Genomic DNA, 19,459 nt, shown 5'->3' with positions numbered 1-19,459 from the left:
CCAAAACTGCCCCCTGTGGCAAATGCTTGTAATGAGCAGGTGGTCTTCAGACTAGAAATGCGCTATACAAATACAGTCCATTTATTATTTACCCGGAGTCTTTGTGCTTTGTCATCTCACAGACAACATATTTAGACATACTTCCATTACTATTGCATCCATAGCACTGTATTACGTACATATACTATCTGTTCCCAATACGTGCGTATATCACATACATAAATATATCATATTTGTATATACTATGCTATATGTACTACATATAGTTCCGAGTCTATTATTAGAACTCTTACTGTTAATGTGATTGGATTTCTCTCTGTCTCTGTCTCTCTCTCTCTCTCTGTCTCTCTCTAGCTCTCTCTCTCACCCAACTGGTCAAGGCAGCTGGCCGTCCACCCAGGAAGTTTTAAAGTTTACCGCTGTCACCAAGTACTTGCTCATGAAGGGAATTGTTGGGTCACTGTAGAAAAAGAGTTTGGTCTGTACCAGCTCTATATGGAAAGTGTCTTCAGACAACTTCTGTTGTGATTTGGCGCTATATGAATTTAACTGAATTAAATTGAAATTGAATTATTATAGCCTGAATGGGAATGCCCTCTGCTGTTCTACTTTAAAAGTCCTGTGGTGGACAGTAACGGAGTAAATTTACTTAAGTACTGTACTTAAGTACAGATTTTGAGAATGTGTACTTTACTTGAGTATTAGATTTTTTTGGGAGACCTTTTACTTTCACTCAATTACATTTCAAAGACAAATATTTCACTTTCTACTCCACTACCTTTTTAAGAAGGCTGGGAAATGCTTGTTACTTTTAGTTTAGCTGTTGCTGTTTTTGTTTTATTCTTCCCAAAATAAGGACTTCCGTCTTCCATCATGCTCCCTGTTTCAAAAAAAAGAAACGCAGTAATGGCAGCATCAGAACAGGAAAGCATGTTGGATCAGCAGCCTGATCATGATGACCAACGACCACCAGAACACCCGTGGCCTTATCTAAAAGACATGTTTATGATTACGGGGATAGAGAATCCAGGCACTGAAAGAAAGTCCTACATTTTTAAATGCGTGCTGTGAAGCAAAACTACATCTTGCCATTCAACAACTCACCATCCAACCAGAAGAAGCACATTAAAGTAAGTAAACCATGTTTACCATGTTTTTTAATGGGACACTGACCAGTGCCATCTGTTGTGAGTTTGCTGCATTTTGGAGGGTGTGTGTTTGAGTGTGTAGAAATATTTTGCAGGGTGACGGGTGCTGCTGAGTCTCTGCACTGTTTAAGCACGTAGGACAATATTTCGTCTTGTGTTGTAAAACTCAAATCGTCTTTGAATTTTTGGCCACGTAGACATTTGGAGCCTCCCAGAGCTGCAGCCCCTACAGTAGGCCTACATAGTGCTGGGCGGTATGACCACAAATGTATATCACAGTATTATTCAAAATTATAACGTTTTAACACAGGTCTGTCCAGGCGCTCATTTGGGGGATCCAGGTAGAGTACCATTATCTCGTCCAAGCATATGGAGAAACTTCTCTGTTGAAAACACTTTTTCAGCCTTTTTTCTGCTTGCTGTTGTTTTTATCTCTCATAAATGGATGAAATGCAAATAAAACAGTAAAATAACACCTCGGGCTGGTCAACAGGGTCCTCTGTGAGCGCTCTGCCCATTCATGTGTAAATGAGCAGTGAAACTAACTGTGCAGTTACACCGGTCAATAGCTCAGCGACCCATTGGTCAATTTTGATGAGTGACACCTCTATCAACCAGTCATCGAGTCAAGAGATTCGAGGGGCAGTGCAATTTCACCATAGTAACATCAATGACGATCCAGAGGGAAGTAACCCCAGAGATCGTATATCGCATGAAGAGTGCTCCCTCCACTCCAGAAACCCCCTCTTCTTTATGTAAACAACCAGGACCTTTGTGACTGATCTCAAACTAATGTAGAGTCATAGGAGGAGACATTGGCAGCGCTTTTTCAAGCTGGAATATATCTTTTGACCACAAAACAGCAAAGGTAAGACATACTTTATGATTTGACAAATTTTTTTCCTGCTGCTGTCTGGCTGCTAGCTTGCCCAGCTTCCGTTGCACAGTGAGGAGGCAGACATCTTTGTGATCATCAGACTCTCTGCTTCCATATAATACCAGGCTTGTGTGGTTTGAGTGAAGTGGTCAACTGAGCAGACACTCTAAAGTGGAAATCCGCTATTTTCGTCTTCATGTTACATTCGCATATAATTTATTGCTGTATGACTTGTTTTGTTTGGGTGGCAATGCTTGGTAGAGGCTTTTAGCTGAGTTTCTCCTTGTCATTCTGGTATGCTACAAATTAGGAGTGGTGTTTCCTAGCGTGAGCATTGACCATCTGAACGGCACGCATCTCACGTTGCCCCCTGTACAGGTGGCGCTCGTATTGAACAAGTACAAGTCGGCGATTGCAAATTGAAGTATTTTCTGCTTGGTATTTCATACCTGGGATCCACTGTCTTTATCATCTACCTGAAGCCTTCTTTTTTTTACTCTGTCAAGTGGGACCATGTCTTTGGCTAGGTGGACAGTGATAGAGTTTGTAATCTCAATCCACCATTTGTTTCCCTGTCATAGGGAGTCCCTCCAGCAAATGCATCTTGAAGTGACATTTGGCTCGGTTTTTCTTTTGCTTTTCCTGAGTTACCTGCCGATGTGGAGAGTGCTGATGTTAACTTCATATATTCTTGATATTCCAAGACATGCTTGCGGCCGAGGTGGTGGAGAAAATTGCTTGTGTTGCCGCCTCCGGTGACAACTTCCCGAAAGCTTGCTCTTTTTTTTTTTTTTAAACCAAAAAAACAACAGACGCGGCTCCTCGTTTGGCACAAGTCCTTCTGTGTCATCATGTTCTACTAGTTCTGCAGCTTTGATTTCGGAACTTCACGTCTATCCCATCCATCTTCACCGTAATGTAACACCAGAGCACTACAGTTTGCCCTCACCACGCCGCGCACCATACGTGTTTAGAAGCGCAACATTGAAAACGGTCCTGTCTGAAACACAACTGTGGCACAATGTTCCAAACGTTGTGTAATCACATACACCGATGTGGCGGTGTGAACCTGTATACTGCCCAGCCCATGGCCTACAACAATAAGGAAATAATAGGAAATAAGAATAATAAATAAAAGATTTGGGGATTATAAAATGGTGGAATGCAAATTCCTTAAAAGTGATGCATTCATTACACATGAAACTCTCAAAATGTGTTAAATGATCTATTATTATTATTATTATTATTATTGCTTTTTTGATGCAGTCACCTATACCTTTTTTTTTAACCTTTTGATGTTAACTGAAATTATACATTGTCTTTTACAGAGGATGCATGGTGAGAGTCACCTGAGGAAAAATACTGAACTGACTACAGCATCCATGAAGAGAAAACTAGAGCCTGGCCCTGGGACATCTTCCTTGAATCTCAAACAGATGAACCTTGAAGAAACTAAACAAGTCTCTCAGAAGACTGTTAACAATGCAGTCCTCAACTTTATAGTCCAGGGTCTCCAGCCCTTCTCTCTTGTTGAGCAGCCTACTTTCCAGAGCCTTGTCACAGATCTACAGCCAAAAAGTACCATCATGTGTCGAACCACTGTGCGGCGCAAGCTTGATAATGCCACTTTGGATATGAAGGAGCAGGTGAAAGAAACGATGAGGAAAGCTCCATACATAGCCACAACAACTGACTGCTGGACTGCAAGGAGGAGGAGCTTTATTGGCATTACAGCACATTGGCTGGATCCGAGCAGCTTTGAGAGGCATTCTGTTGCTCTTGCATGCAGGCAGTTGAAGGGCTCTCACACTTTCGCTGTCTTGGCATTCACTGTAATACTGCGAGCCGCTGATTGATGCATTCCTTGACGGGTTGGAGAAACACTTCGGGGAAATGATGTCTGACCCAGAGCTGGTTGCTGCAGCTATTCTTCACCCAAAGTTCAAAACATCCTGGACCACTGATGAAGATGTCCTCAAACTAGGTAAGAATATATCACTTCTTTGATCAGGTTCTCATTTTCACTTTTTTTAAATACTAAAGTTGTAATTGTATCAGTCAATCAAAACTTTATTTATACCCAGAAAACCTGACAGTTCTAGCCCACTGTTTCCCAACACTGGGTTAGAGATTTGGGACCCTTTTGTGGGTCACGAATAAATGTCCCTTTATTTCTATTTTCCCACATTTTGTTTAATTTTATTATTTTTTAAAATAAATAAATAAATCATAATTTAAAAAACAAATTTAAACTAACAAATATAATGTTAAAATGCATCAAATAAATAAATAAAGCCATGCATTGTGAGCTTGTAGATCTGCTATTTTCACTAGTTGGGGTCCCAGGGCATTTCTCTTTTGGGTCTCGAGCTAAAAAGTTTGGGAATCCCTGATCTAGCCTGTTTATTGCTTAAAGACAAATCTGACAAGTAAATGAGTGCAGAGACATTAAGACTTTTATAATCATTAAAATGATATATCATTTGAGTGGGAAGTGAAACCAAACTTGTAACAGCCAGTCTTTCTTCATATTGATCCCGGAGCTGCTAAGACACAGGAAGCTCTTTGTACTGCAAATACAGCAGCTCCCTGTTTTTTTACGGCTGCACTGATAGAATGATTATTTTACGGACACAACATTCGGTCAGCGAGGAGGGAAAGGAAGAGGAAAGAGGTACTTAAACACGAGGAGTGACTTGTTAAAAAGTAACACAGCAAGGGAGTCTAAGCAGCTGTAAACTTGTTTAAATGTTGATTGAGGACAGTGGTTACAGCTTGAAATAACTTAAAAAACCTGTATGGATCTGCTTCAGGTAGGGCTGGGCGATAAAACGATAATGATATGTCTCGCGATAGACATATAATCAATATCAATAAAAAATGCGTTAGAACATTCGATAATTTTTTTCTTCGTTGGACGAAACCAGAAGTTGCAAAGCAAGGTTGGTTGCATGAACAAAGGCACTCGCTCTCAGGTAACCGAGCAACGTAGGGAGTGATCAGTGATCAATGGGAGTGACACGCAAACACGGCAATCACGTAACAGTATCTTTTTGGTTGCGCCATCTTGTGTCGTGTTTGATCCTTCGCATGGAGTGAGATGAGAAATAGAAAGTGAGCGCTGCAGTGAGCAAAGAAATTGTTGATAAAACAGGGAAAGTCAGCTCGCCAGTATGGCAGTTTTTTGGATTTTATAAGTTGGACCGTAGTGAGACCAATGTGGTCTGTAAAGTATGCAAGACTGTCGTCCCCACCAAGACCAGTAATACCACAAACTTGTTTTACCACCGTAGGCGCGCTCACCCTTTGGAGCGCAGCCGTATTCGCCAACGTCCAACAACATCTGCAACCGCAGCACCACCGCACAAGCAGCAGACCTCCATGCAGAGGTGCTCTGCTTCAGTGCCTTATGACAAATCATCTGCAAGGCACAAAGACATAACGGGGGCAGTGGCATAATATATAGCTAAAGACATGCTTCCGCTGAGCACTGTGGAGAAGCCAAGTCATAAAAATATCTTACACGTGCTTTTTTTTTTTTTTAAGCACACTTAGTTATAGTAGTAGTTCACGTATGTTTAGAGTAAGAAGAGTTCCTAAAGTTATTCATATGTCTAGGCTGGTCTTATAGTTCAATCACTGTTACTGTCTTTCATGTTTGTTTTTTGTATGTTACAGATGTCAAGTCTACCTCAGTTTCTGCTTTGTTTACAAAACACTGCACATATTTGAAAACATTTTATTCACCAGAAGGTAAATCAGCTTGTGAACTTCCTGGCACTAAACCTGCAGAAAAAAAGTTCTCAGGTTTCTCTATGTTTACATTTTTACACTTTTATTTACACTTATTATTTGAGTGTTTTCCATGGTTGTGTTGACATTTCCTTTCCTTTCTGCCTTGATAGCTGAGGGGATTATAATCAGAGGAAGGTTAAATTTAAAATAAAAATGCTTAAATTTTGGGGTAGCACAGTGGCGCAGCAGGTAGTGCACATGCATCACGGCAAGGTCACTGGTTCGATCCCCAGGTTGGGCTTTTCTGTGTGAAGTTTGCATGTTCTTCCTGTGCACGTGTGGGTTCTCTCCGGGCACTCCGGCTTCCTCCCACAGACCAAAAAGGCCAGAAATTTTGTTGATTTCTTGTGCGTGAATGTCATTTATCTCTTCTTTTATCTTTTTCATTTCCTGTTTCACCTGTTCTATTCTAACATTTTTAACTCTGACCATAGGTTAATAAGTATTTTCTACTTTATTTTTTTTAGGTGTGCAGATTTAGCAAATAGTTTTCCCCTCAATGCAGCTTTGCATGTATCCCACGGTACAGAGGGGGATATCTCATCATTATCACTCTCCTTCATGTATGTCTGGATTTCTTCAATCATTTCCACCTTAATAAGTCCTTTTAATAGGTTTGAATTTAGTCTCCAGAGCGTTGCTTTCTTTTCGTGTGTCAAGTGTAAGGTTATATAGACTGGAATGTGATCTGACAAATCCCTCACCCCTATTTCACATTTCTCTATCCTGTATCTGTGGCGGCTCAGGGTTTTTTGATATTGTTTTTTGAGTTTCTGGTGTCTCACTGTCTCTCTCTTCTGCGCAGGTTGGAGGTATGGCTGGCAGGTGTATTTTAGCGGCAGGCAGCGCAGCTGATCGCCATGCAGTAATTATCTCCGCCAGTTTTAAGCTCTGTGTTTCTTGCTCCTGCTTGTCAGATCGTTTTGGTATCTTGTAGTCAGCACGTACCCTGTTTCATTGTTCCTGGTGAGGTTTCGCTGCCACACAGCTGCTGCTTATTTCTGAGACGGTTTTGTATATTTGAATTCCTGCCTGCCCACCTCCTAAGTTTTGTACCATTTAGTTTTTGGGACACCCTTAGTTATCTTGTGTTTTTGTGTTTAATGGTTTTTACCTTCTGTGGGAGAGATTTTTGTTATTTGCCTTTTATTTTCCTGGATAAAATCGTTAAAACAGCTCTCCTGTGTTTGTCCTCTGTGCCTTGGCGTTTGAGTCATATTGTTAAGTGGTCTACAGACCTAACAGTATCTGTCTTTATTGTACATCCAAAAATAATCTATCCTTGAATATATTGAGTATGTATAATCTCTACATGTGGGGTTCAGCTCCCTCCATACATCAATAATACCCAACTCGGACATCATACTTGAAAATGTTTTATGAACTTTAGTTTTCTGTATTCCTAATACAGAGGAGTCTAATTGTGGATTTAGTTATAGATTTAAGTCACTTCCACATAATACCTTCCACTTCTGATGTCATCAGATCAAACATTTGTCTGTAAAACATCCAACATCCCAGTCTGGGGGGCATTGATATTGAGAAGGTTGACCACCTCTCCTTCTAGTCTCCCCCTAGTCAAAATATACCTATCCTCTTCATCTCTAACTTCACTTATTTTCTCAAAAGAGATCTTCCCTTCTATCAGTATCGCCACCCCTCTTCTGTGTCCTGATTTGTATGATGATGAAAACATTTGGTTAAAACTGTTTCTTGAGTTTTTTTGTATTTATTCTCTGTTAGATGAGCCTCCTGTAAAAGTATCACCCCTACCCTATCCTCCTTCATCTTCTTCAGTATTGTACATCTTTTAAGCAGTCCGTTCACATTCCAGTATTTTTATAAACTGTATATTACACATATATACTGCCTGGCCAAAAAAAAAGGTCACACACTAATATTTTGTTGGACCGCCTTTAGCTTTGATTACGGCACACATTCGCCAGTGTTTCAATAAGCTTCTGCAACGTCACAAGATTTCCGTCCAGTGTTGTATTAATTTTTCACCAAGATCTTGTATTGATGATGGGAGAGTCAGACTACTGCGCAAAGCCTTCTCCAGCACATCCCGAAGATTCTCAATGGGGTTAAGGTCTGGACTGTGGTGGCCAATCCATGTGTGAAAACAATGCACTCTTTCACAATGTGAGCCCAATGAATCCTGGCATTGTCATCTTGGAATATGTCTGTGCCATCAGGGAAGAAAAAATCTATTGATGGAATAACCTGGTCATTCAGTATTTTCAAGTAGTTAGCTGACCTCATTCTTTGGGCACATAATGTTGCTGAACCTAGACCTGACCAACTGCAGCAACCCCAGATCATAGCACTGCCCCCACAGGCTTGTACAGTAGGCACTAGGCATGATGGGTGCATCACTTTATCTGCCTCTCTTCTTACTCTGATGAGCCCATCACTCTGGAGCAGGGTATATCTGGGCCCATCAGACCACATGACCTTCTTGTATTGCTCCAGAGTCCAATCTTTAGCTCCCTAGCAAATTGAAGTCTTTTTTTTCCGATTAGCCTCACTGATTTGTGGTTTTCTTAAGGCTACACAGCTGTTCAGTCCCAAACCCTCCAATTCCCTTCGTATTGTGCGTGTGGAAATGCTCTTACTTTCACTACTAAACATAGCCCTGAGTTCTACTGTTGTTTTTCTATGATTTGATTTCACCAAACGTTAAAGCGATTGTGGATTACGATCAATTAGGATTTTTTTTCAACCACATTTCTTCCTCAAAGACCATGATTCCCCACTATTCTTCCAGTTTTTAATAATGCATTGGACAGTTCTTCACCCAATTTTAGTAGTTTCTGCAATCTCCTTAGATGTTTTCTCTGCTTGATGCATGCCAATGATTCAACCCTTCTCAAACAGACTAACATATCTTCCACAACCACGGGATGTGTCTTTCGACATGGTTGTTTAAGAAATGAGAAGCTACTCATTGCAGCAGTTGGAGTTAAATAATTTGTTGCCGGCTGAAAAGATAGTCCCCTATGCAGTAATTATCCAATAGGAGGCTCTTACCTATTTGCTTAGTTAAATCCAGTTGGCGACTTTTTTTTGGCCAGGCAGTGTACATCTACCTAGTATTTCTCAGGTGCAATAGTATTTCTCAGGTGCAATATAATATATGTCATGTCAGTAGTTAGTTTTCTCTTAAGACCACAACCAACAGTACATTTTTATGGCAGTAGGATTCCTTGCCATTTACTATTTTTTTATAATCTGTACAAATGTACATATACATAGATGCTTTTCTATTCTCTGCCCTTATACTTTTCTATTTCTATTTTCACCTCTTTATGCCACTGTGTTTGCTCTTTGTAATACTTTCTGGCTGTAATGACTAACTTTCCCAGGTATCTTATCGGAGGCTACCTTAATCTGGTCTTCTTGTGTCACCATTTTTCCAGTACAAACTATTTTGTGTCTTTCTCCTACTCTTGTTTCTATAGAAACCTCTTTTGCTACAGAAACAATAGTAAACAATGAGAACAGTATAACACACAAGTAGAAAAAACACTCTCTAGTAAAATAAAAAAAGAACTTCCTTAAGTGAGATCAGCTTCTCAACCTCATCTGAGCCCTGTTGGCTGGGATAACTTGTAACCCCTGGAGTCAGGGGACCCTCGCTGCTTACGTTAGCCTGGTCCATTTGTCCCCAGCAGATCCATATTGGTAGGCCCGACTTTTAAACTTGCAGTGAGGAATTGCACAAATATCATAAAATCCAAATGAAGCACCCAAATGAAAAAATTATAGCTAAGTGAAGTTAAGGCACAATGAACTCTTTCAATCTTCAGATTGTCTTTAATTCTGTGAGACATTCTTAATTTTCACAATGAAAATCCCTTATTTCTTGCAAAATTATTTCCAGATGTGCCATTCTTTTGGAGGTCAGTTGACTTTCCTCCTTGTCTGGGCTTCGCTGGTCTGTGTGTGTTTTTGTGTGTGTTTATGATGTGTGTTACCTTATAGGGCGAGGGTTCAATCCTCTCCCCAAAAAGAACCTGGCCCAAATTTTCTGATGGACGTTTCATTGTTTTCTCTGAGCAGAAGTCGAACCTGCACAAAAAAGAGGTGACCGTTCAAGGTGTTTGGGGCCAAATACATGAAACTGCACAACAATTTTATTCTACATTACACACTTACATGAAACTGCACAACAATTTTATTCTACATTACACACTTACATGAAACTGCACAACATCTTTATTCTCCATTACACACTGCATTCAAATTTGGTATCTGGGACAAGGGTTTACGAACTCTTAATGCCCTGTGGCTTTATCTTTAAACCCCCAAATTGTCTTTCCAATAGTCTAGGGCTGTCAATGAATACTTGAAATTTGAATATATATATATGGTTGAATTGTAAAAAAAATAAATAAAATAAAATACATTTGATTGTGAAAATTAATATTCGATTCTGAGGAAAAAAGCAGCACTGCCATGGTGGATGTACTGAAGGCACTGCATGACAGAAAGGAGTCATAAAACCATTCACAAACCACAAGAGTTTCCATTATCGAGTAATTGCTGTTTTGTTTTGTTTTGTTTTGTTTTACCAGGAAAATATATTTAAGTCCAACATGTTTAAGTCTGTCGAGTCTGCTGCAAATAATATCTGAGTTAGATGTGGAAATATTCTAGCTCTACATGCAGTTTTTGCTGCTTCTCTGATGTGCACACTCTTTCTCACTCCTGTCCTGTTTTGTTTAATTAAGAGTTTATTTCAACCAAACAAGAGGTGGTGGTGATCATTAGAACAGTGTACAGATGAACCAAGAAGGTTCTGGTGAGTTTTATTTTATTTCTGTTGTGTTTGAATGAAATGTGTTTTATGATAATAAAATTTGTTACTAATTAGTGAGTCTGGTGGCTTTGGAGAGTGCGATTTAACAGCTGTTTCTGGTTAAACAAAACAGATCTTACTATTTAACAAAACGGTCTGTCTCTCTAGGGATCCTTTCAATAATGCTGTCAAATGCTTATTATAACTAGCTTTAGCTTTAAACTGCAAAAATAACAATTACTGAATGCTTTTGGACAAAAACATATAGGAAAGCAGGTTGGGAATCCTGAAGGAATAAGACAAAAAAGAATGAAATGAAATAATCCTACAAAAAAATAACACAGACACATTCGTACAGTGATACTTACACAGTATATTCGTAAGGCAGAACAGACTCCACTGAATCCAGCCTGTTCACAAACAGCTCAATGGTCGACTCGAAGAAAAGAAAGAAGAAAGCAGACAGATACATATTAGGAAGACAGCAGGAATGCTTCACTCCAGCTTGTGCTTTAATGCTGTTAAATACTAATTTGTGATTTGTGTGGATAAGTACAGAAATATGTTCAGGATTTTTCTAATTTGTTTTAACCCTGTTAAAGCTGTTTCTAATTAACTGTACTCAACAAATACAACTTCTTAAAAAAATAAATAAATCATGAAAAAGTCAATGGGGGTAAATGTTTTTTTCTAACACTATACAGTACATGACACAGTCCCTCTGTTTGCTCACTGGTTCTCTGGGATGTTTCATATTGCACAGAAATTCAAACTTCTCCTGCAAAATTTGGGCGATGGGCAAAAAACAAAAATAATTCATGGATTATTAGAGGGACTTTTGTCCCTCTAATTGGGACCAGTGTGTTGGAACCAGGTTTGGGGCAATCACCTATGGCACATATGGCACTCTGCGATGGACCTGCCATCTGACACTTGGGCAAATGAATCAGAACATTATCCATGCTGAAGTTTACAGAGCATGGTCTGACAAGCTGACTATCAGCTTCAGAGACTTTTGTGATAACTGACAAAAGACAAAGATCCTAATGAAACTCAACCCTGGCAATGTGACTGCAAAGAAATAACACATGCATATAACTTGTTAACTACATAAAGGTATGATACGTATTATTGCTATACCTGTGTTGTGACTGTGCAGTGTTTAATTCATGTTTGGGTGAAGCAGTTACACATTGTGACTGTGTAGCACTTTCATATTTGAGCAAAGCTGTTAAGTTATTATGTAATGTGGCTGAACAGAAAGTCTATTTACTTATGTATGATGTGACTTTGGCTTACTGGTGGAGCTCAATCTAACATAGTCTCCTGTTACTGGTTTGGAAATTCTTTTGTATGTGTTCAGAGGCCAGTGACACACATGACAAAACGGCAGGGCTGTCCCAGTCTAGCATAACAAGGAGTAATATATCTCAACTCACAATATTTTACAGTAAGTACTTTATATGTGGCAAAAGTCTCTTATACAATCTGGCAATATCTGTTATTACTTTGATATGCAGACAAACAAAGTTACTTTGAAATATTTAACGTTAGCCATACACAGCTAGCTTGCTATCTAGTTAGTAACCGTTAGCTTTGCTGCTTGTTTAGGCTATCGTTTGTTAGCTGTCTCGCATTGGAGCCGTTTCGAATGTATTGACTCAGCTTGCTACTGCATTCCCGTACCTTTTGAGTGTTTATTGACTGTGTGTACCCCACATTAACTTGGTTATTCACTTACTTTGTCATAACATCTGGTAGATATACAGTGGCTCTGCGTCATATGTTTACCTTGCAGTCTGGAACTTGGTCTTTTCCAGGCTCACAGAAGCTGACGGGTGCCAGACCCGGGAGGTAGAAGCCGGTCGCTCGAGCCAGCAGAGCGGGTGCAAGCAGCCACAGCAACATATTCGCACCGGCCAATCGTTTCTAAAGACTTCTACAATAATGTCGATCCTCTTTGCACTTCACACTACATTTGACATCCACAGCGGACAGCCACCAACATCCGGTTCTGCAGCAAGCAGACGCGTCTCCGCCGGAAGTTGTGCTTCATGAAGCGGAGCACTGTGAGATCATGGCGAAAAACGTGTGAAGCAATATAATGGTGGTATGTTATTGCGGTATAATGTAAACCAGACACTGGACATGTCTGTAAAATCTCATGTGAATCACGTGGAGACTCTATGGGATAACAAATTGGCATTTGCAGTGTGTTATATTTCTTATTTTTGTTATGCTCCAAATAATGTTGTTAATATGTTGTGGATAGTAAATGTTGTGGCGAGTAAATGTAGTTTCATGGTCACCTTTCTACTAAACAGATATTCAGGTTTACAACAGGAAGCGTCACCGGTGCTGTATTTTGTAAAATTGTATCTGCTTGATTCCAGCGAGCTTTATTTCATCTTTGTCAATCGTCTCTTTCTTCGGGGAATGCGTGCATCGGCACGGGGAGCGATTGATCCAGCACTGTAGAAGAAGAGGGGTGCGACACTAATCTCGCCGTCACGCGGTGTCATAGTCGTGTAGCTCCAAATTGTTCCGTGCTGTCAGTATGCTTGAATGGTTTCAAGCGGACAGACAGCAGCAGCGACTTTCCAACAATGCTCGGTCAACTCATAATGTGCATTGATTAATATGTGTCGTTGACTCTTTAAACATATTAACGGATGCTACCTCTCTCTCTGACCTGCTCTACCCTATATGTGTGTGGTAAAAACCCATTTCCCTCTCCCGGTGCCAATCACCTGACACCAACCTGGCAACCCCTATTACCTGCTGTGCCTGACCCTGTGCCCCCTAGTGGTGATACAAACAACAGCAACAACAAAAAATATCTATAGAATAAACTAATGAAAATAAACCAATGAAATAGCTCCTACATAAGTTACTTTGCAGATTCCAATTAACAATACAAAATAAAATCAGCAAATAAATTATGTCTCCACATTTACCAGATCAACATTTAAGAAGTGTATGTATTAATACATCAATAATTACAATTCAGTAATATACATTATTCTGAAATGGGCCATTCTGCATAGTCAGAAATATTTAGTTTTTGTACTATTTTGATGCTAATACTTTTGTACTTTTAAGTAAAATTTTTAATGCAGGACTATTTCTTCGTACTTAGAGAGCATTTCTGCACTGTGGTTACTTTTACTTGAGTAAAAGATCCAAATACTTCTTTCACCACTGATCCAGCATCTAGTTATGCTGCTATAGCATTAGACTGTCAGGGGACTTCCAAAGATACACCGAGCTTCCATGTTCTTCTCTCTCTCGCCATCTGCACGTTTTCATGTCCTACCAAGGTGTGTTACTGTCTTAGCTTCTTCCCTGGAGTCTTTGTGTCGTCTCACAGGCTCCCATGAATAGTGGCTGAACCTGGATTGTGGATTATAGCTACATCTCCTGCTATGGCCCTGCCTGACATCCACTGCAACTGCAACTACTATTATTACATCCATTGTTACTGTTACTGTGATTGCATTTCTGTCTGTCTCTTTCTGTCTGTCTCTCGCTCTCTTTCTCCTGCTGTCTCTCTCACCCAACCAATCGAGGCAGATGGCCACCCACGCAGAGCCTGGTTCTGCCTGAGGTTTCTGCCTCTTAAAAGGAAGTTTTCCTCACCACTGTCAGCAAGTGCTTGCTCATGAGGGAATTGTTGGGTCTCTGTAGATAAAAGAGCTTGGCCTGTACCAGCTCTATATAGAAAGTGTCCTGCGATAACTTCTGTTCTGATTTGGTCCTATACAAATAAAATTGAATTGAATTTACAGTATGCATGCATTTAATTTCCCTTATGCTTCAATGGTCATAATTACTGAGATTCTAATGTTAAAACACTAAAACTTACACAGACAAATGAAAAAATGAATGTCAATGAATGCCCACAGCTGCTCAGTTTAAGCCGACAAGGAAGTTTGGCCAATAGTGGAAAAATGAACAGGCGACCAATTTCAATCAACAAAACATTTTATTATATAATATAACCAGTTAGAGGGTAGATATATTTTTCTTGAATGGGTAGTCTTCAGAGAAACTCATTTGACCTTATACAGGAAGAGAAAGATGGCAGAAAGCAGGCTAAGAAAGGCACGTTGGTGAAAGCATTCCATTGCCAGAAGCAGACCATGTCATAGGCCCCAGAGGAGACCGGGGGCTCTATCTTCGTTTCCGCTGCCGGTGCGGCGGAGGCGCAGCGCAAAGTCAGGTGCGCTTCGCCGACGGGGCGTGGCAGCGCAGACTTTGGTCTTTTTGTGCACTGCGCTGTGGGCACAACTACTCCCCCTTCTCATCTCAGTCCCACCCAGCGGTACAACTCGGAAGGAGGGAGGGGAGAAGGCGTGGAGTGAGTTTGACACTGCGCCTCACCTTTAAAAACGCCGCTGGCGAGGCGCATGGCAAGTTTTGAGGATGACTGAGCCATCCCCTCATCCAGAGGGGTCTCCCCCTGAAAGACTGTAGGGATGCTAGAATTCGCCAGGATGCACGAGTCATGTGCCGACCCGGGGAAATGTGGGCTTGGGTCTCTGGGGCGCGCAACTGCACATGAGTGCAGTCGATTGCTCCCAGGACCCCAGGGAATCCAAATTTCAACAAGAACCCTCGCTTAGTTTCCAGCTGGCTCTCAGGTGTTGCAGGGAAAATGATGTGCTCATTTGCATGTCGGACTAGACTGGAGGAAACTGCATGTATAGCCGAGCAGACAGCGGGCTGACTGATCCCCACCACCAAGGCCACGGTGTGTTGAAAAGACCTGGTGGCGAAGAAGGTCAGAGCCAGGAGAGCGCAGCCGGGGTGCACATCGTAGGCCACGATGCGTGCTACCACATTGACGACCTACCTTGGCAGATGTAATTTGTTCCTGTGACATGCAAAAGAGTAGATGTTTAAAGAAAATTGCATAGCCTACAGTGTTGAAGGCGTTATTCTCGTGGCCCACCTGCACTCGGCCTCCTCCTCTTCCTCCTCATCCTCCTCAAAGCAGTGATGTACTCCATCTTTGTAGATAACGTTAAGCATTACAATGATAACATTTGTATTTGGAATGAAATGACGTGGGTAATAGTGGACAACGATCATCACTTACATTTTTTTCTGTGTCTGTCTCTCTCTGTCTCTCGCGTGCTCTGCGATAGATGCAGTATGCTCTGTAGCATGCCATGACTGTCTCTGGTTGGCACGGCGATGTTAATTGATTAGTTTGCATCCCTGTTTCACCTGTGTACATTCAGTCAGGTTGAGTGACCATTATGCATGCCAAACGCGCTTGCGATGTGGTCAGATGAGATACTGATCAAAATATATACATTTAGGTCTGACTGTATGTGCTGACTCAGATAGTTGCATTGAATCGTGGCTGTTGCTAATTATTGATTGCAGTGAAATGCCAGACACGGTGGAAACCTGCCTGTGAGGTATTGGTGACGTGAGCGCACGACTCAACCCAGTTTACAAAAATCCATTTGCCCAGCGGCGCACAGAGTTGACCAGGTCTGGGGGAGGACCGAAAATCCAAATCCACCAGCTGATCCTGCCGACATCTCCCCCTACTGCGCCGCAACGCCCATCCTGGCGTACCTCTGTGTGCTTCAGTTAACCAAAATACCAAGTGCGCTGCGCACATCAAAAGCCATTGTTTCCCAAACATTTTCAAAAGTAAGAGTACACGCCTGCAATTCTGTCCATACATATTTGGACATTGGTATGATTTCTATTATTTTGGCTCTGTACTATGGTACAGAACCTGAAATTAAATAATACAGGGGAATCCTTGACTGGAGTCTGCAGGGATACACTCAGTGGCGAATTTATTAGGTACACTTCTTACAGTATAATGTAATCTAATACAGCAGCTCAGCTATAAATTCATCTTTTTTGTTGCCTATAATGTTCAGGGTATTTTTTACACTGTCATGAATTAACACCTTAATTCAGTCATATGTTTTAGCAACAAGGCATAGTTGTTGGTGATGTTTTACTAAGCTGCATCATATTCAGTGGCGTTTCTAATATTCTGCCCCCCTCCTGTATGTTAATAGGGAGGACAAAAAACCAGAAACATCTCTCATTTTTGAAGAATTCATGGCACAGCTGTTATACACTTCTCTATCATCACCCCCCCCCCCCCCCCCCCCCAAAAAAAAAAAAAAAAAACCTAAGTGATGTTGGTCCAACAAGCACTAAAACAAAATCTTAATGTACACATTGTTGTTTTCATCAGTTTAGCCCAGGGGTCGGCAACCTGCGGCTCCGGAGCCGCATGCGGCTCTTTCACCCTTACACTGCGGCTCCGAGTGGCTTGGGAAAATAAATTACTGAAAAAAAAAAGTATTTAATTTGAGTGTATTTTATTTGTGTTTAGTTCTAAATTGGAAGATTATTGTGGTCTTGAAATATTAAAATAATAATAAAATAAGTATATTTTATTGTTTTTCGACGCTCAAAATAAACGTCATATTTACTCGCGAAAGCCGGTATACCCGCCAGAACGCAACTTTCAACCCCAGCAAGTTCAGGTATGGAGAAATGTAAGAAAAGAAAAATAACTGAGGAAAATAGAACATTCAATGATGACTTCATTCATTTGCATTTACCTCTGACAACAGTGGCCTACCAGTATGCCTAATTTGTGGAGAAAAGCTGGCCAACAATAAACGGTCAAATGTCGCAAGACATTTCAACAATACACACAGAGCCTTTGCTCAAAAATATCCAGAGGGAGAAGAGAGAAAAAAAGCTGTTAAGGAGCTGATGCGGAAGGCTGATCTGACAAAAAATCAATTCAAGAAGTGGGTGAAGTCTGCAAATTCAACTACATATGCAAGTTTTGTGGCCGCTCAGGAAATAGTCAGGCATGGAAAACCGTTCATAGATGGAGAATATGTGAAAGAATCATTCCTTAAGATTTCAGAACACCTATTCGCGGACTTTAAAAACAAGCATGAAATTGTGCAGAAAATCAGAGATATGCCTCTCTCTGCGAAGACTGTCAAAGACAGAGCCATAAAAATGGCAGAAAATATCACACAACAGCAAATCAAAGATATCAATTCAGCTGCAGCGTACTCAATCGCCTGTGATGAGTCCAAAGACAAAAGTGATATTGAACAAATAGCGCTGTTCTGCCGATATGTGAACTCCGCTGGACCACAGGAAGAAATGGTTGAGCTGATACCACTAAAATGCCAGACACGAGGGGAGGACGTCTGTGAGGCTGTGCTTGAGTGTTTACGAGCAAAAGAAATAAAAACAACCCACCTAGTTTCAGTGGCTACCGATGGGGCACCGAGTATGACTGGAGCCCAGAGGGGATTTGTGGCCTTGCTGCAGAAGTCACTGGATAGAAAGCTGTTGACCTTTCACTGCATCCTGCACCAAGAGGCATTGTGCGCGCAAACTTTTCCTCCAGAATGCACAGAGGTCATGAATGTTGTCATTCAGATTGTCAATAAAATAATGGCAAAAGGTTTAAATCACCGCCAATTCCGTGCGTTACTGGATGAGGTGGAGAGCACATACTCTGATCTGCTGCTGCACAACAGAGTCCGGTGGCTGTCCAGAGGAGAGGTGCTGAAACGTTTTGCTGCATGTCTGGAAGAGGTGAAAACTTTCATGAGCAGCAAAGGGCTCTCCTTTCCTGAGCTGGAACAGCCAGAGTGGCTGGAAAAGCTGCACTTCATGGTGGACATGACAGCGAACCTGAACAAGCTGAACACAACTCTTCAGGGGAGAGGAGCCACAGCGCTACACATGCTGGAGGAGGTGTTGGCGTTTGAGCGCAAACTGACAGTTTTAGCCAGAGATTTACAGAAAGGCACACTGTCTCACTTCCCCTCTTTAAGGGAGTTCAAACAAGATCACGAGCTGATCAATTCAGAGCATTTGCAGTCTGCAATCACCACAATGCAAGCATCATTTGGGAAACGATTCCGTGAGTTCAGAGAGGAAAAAACCACATTGTCCTTCCCCATCACTCCCCTGAACATCGATCCATCTCTCCTAAATGTGACTGCATTTGCAGATGTAAGTCAACCTGATCTGGAGCTGGAGTTGGCTGACATAGCTGACAAAGACATGTGGGTCTCCAAATTCAAACGCTTGACAGAGGATCTTGAAGATGTTGCCCGTCAGAAGGCCACTCTTGCGCAGAATCACAAATGGAGTGAAATTGAGAACCTTCCAAGACCGGACAAACTCGTGTTTGAAACCTGGAATGCCATCCCCGACTCCTACATAAACATGAAAAAATACGCCTTTGGAGTCTTGTCGATCTTCGGATCCACATATGTATGTGAGCAGCTGTTCTCCACCATGAACTACATTAAAAACAAACACCGCTCACGCCTCACAGATGACAGCTTACAGTCCTGCGTAAAGATGAAAGTGACTTCGTACAGCCCCGATTTGCAGACGCTGTGCGCAGAGGTTCAGGAGCAGAAGTCCCATTAACCAGGTAAAATAAACCTATTTATGCAGATATTTTGCAAATATTTATTTTTCATTGTTTAGTGACACAGTGCTTTTCCCAATTTATTTTTTTTAATTCAGGTCAAGGCTCCGCTACATGCCCTGAAAGCAAAGGCGATATAAGGATGACGGCTCACGGCATTTTTTTTTTGCTTTTGTTTGATATATGGATAATTTAAGTTCAGCATTTTAATTTATTTGAAAGAGACATTCAGACATTATTATTTTTTTCAAGAATTCAGTTAAAAATGTGTTCATTACAGATACAATTTAATTTTCTCTGTAGCACTTAGTGGATTTCATAAGCAACACACTACAGTTGTTTATACAAAGTGTAAAGTTAAGAAAAAGCAA

General features: G+C 41.1%; 1 protein-coding gene across 2 annotated transcripts in view; it reads right to left on the bottom strand.

Moving 5' to 3' along the window:
- LOC143328404 (transmembrane 9 superfamily member 2-like) overlaps positions 1-13,443 on the bottom strand; it is a 41,049-nt gene extending 27,606 nt beyond the window's left edge. For both annotated transcript variants that reach the window (XM_076743523.1, XM_076743524.1), the window contains exons 1-3: positions 12,416-13,443; positions 10,993-11,060; positions 9,801-9,894 (exon numbers count right to left, since the gene is read on the bottom strand). In XM_076743523.1, the coding sequence (XP_076599638.1) occupies positions 9,801-9,894; positions 10,993-11,060; positions 12,416-12,532 (279 nt within the window). In that variant the 5' untranslated portion in view covers positions 12,533-13,443. The remainder of the gene's footprint in view (positions 1-9,800; positions 9,895-10,992; positions 11,061-12,415) is intronic.
- Between the last annotated feature and the right edge of the window lie 6,016 nt (positions 13,444-19,459).

This window comes from Chaetodon auriga, chromosome 11 (genome assembly GCF_051107435.1).
Source record: "Chaetodon auriga isolate fChaAug3 chromosome 11, fChaAug3.hap1, whole genome shotgun sequence".
Classification (NCBI taxonomy): domain Eukaryota; kingdom Metazoa; phylum Chordata; class Actinopteri; order Chaetodontiformes; family Chaetodontidae; genus Chaetodon; species Chaetodon auriga.
The sequence above is the reverse complement of the archived record's forward strand: the minus strand, read 5'-3'. Positions and strand labels throughout refer to the sequence as shown.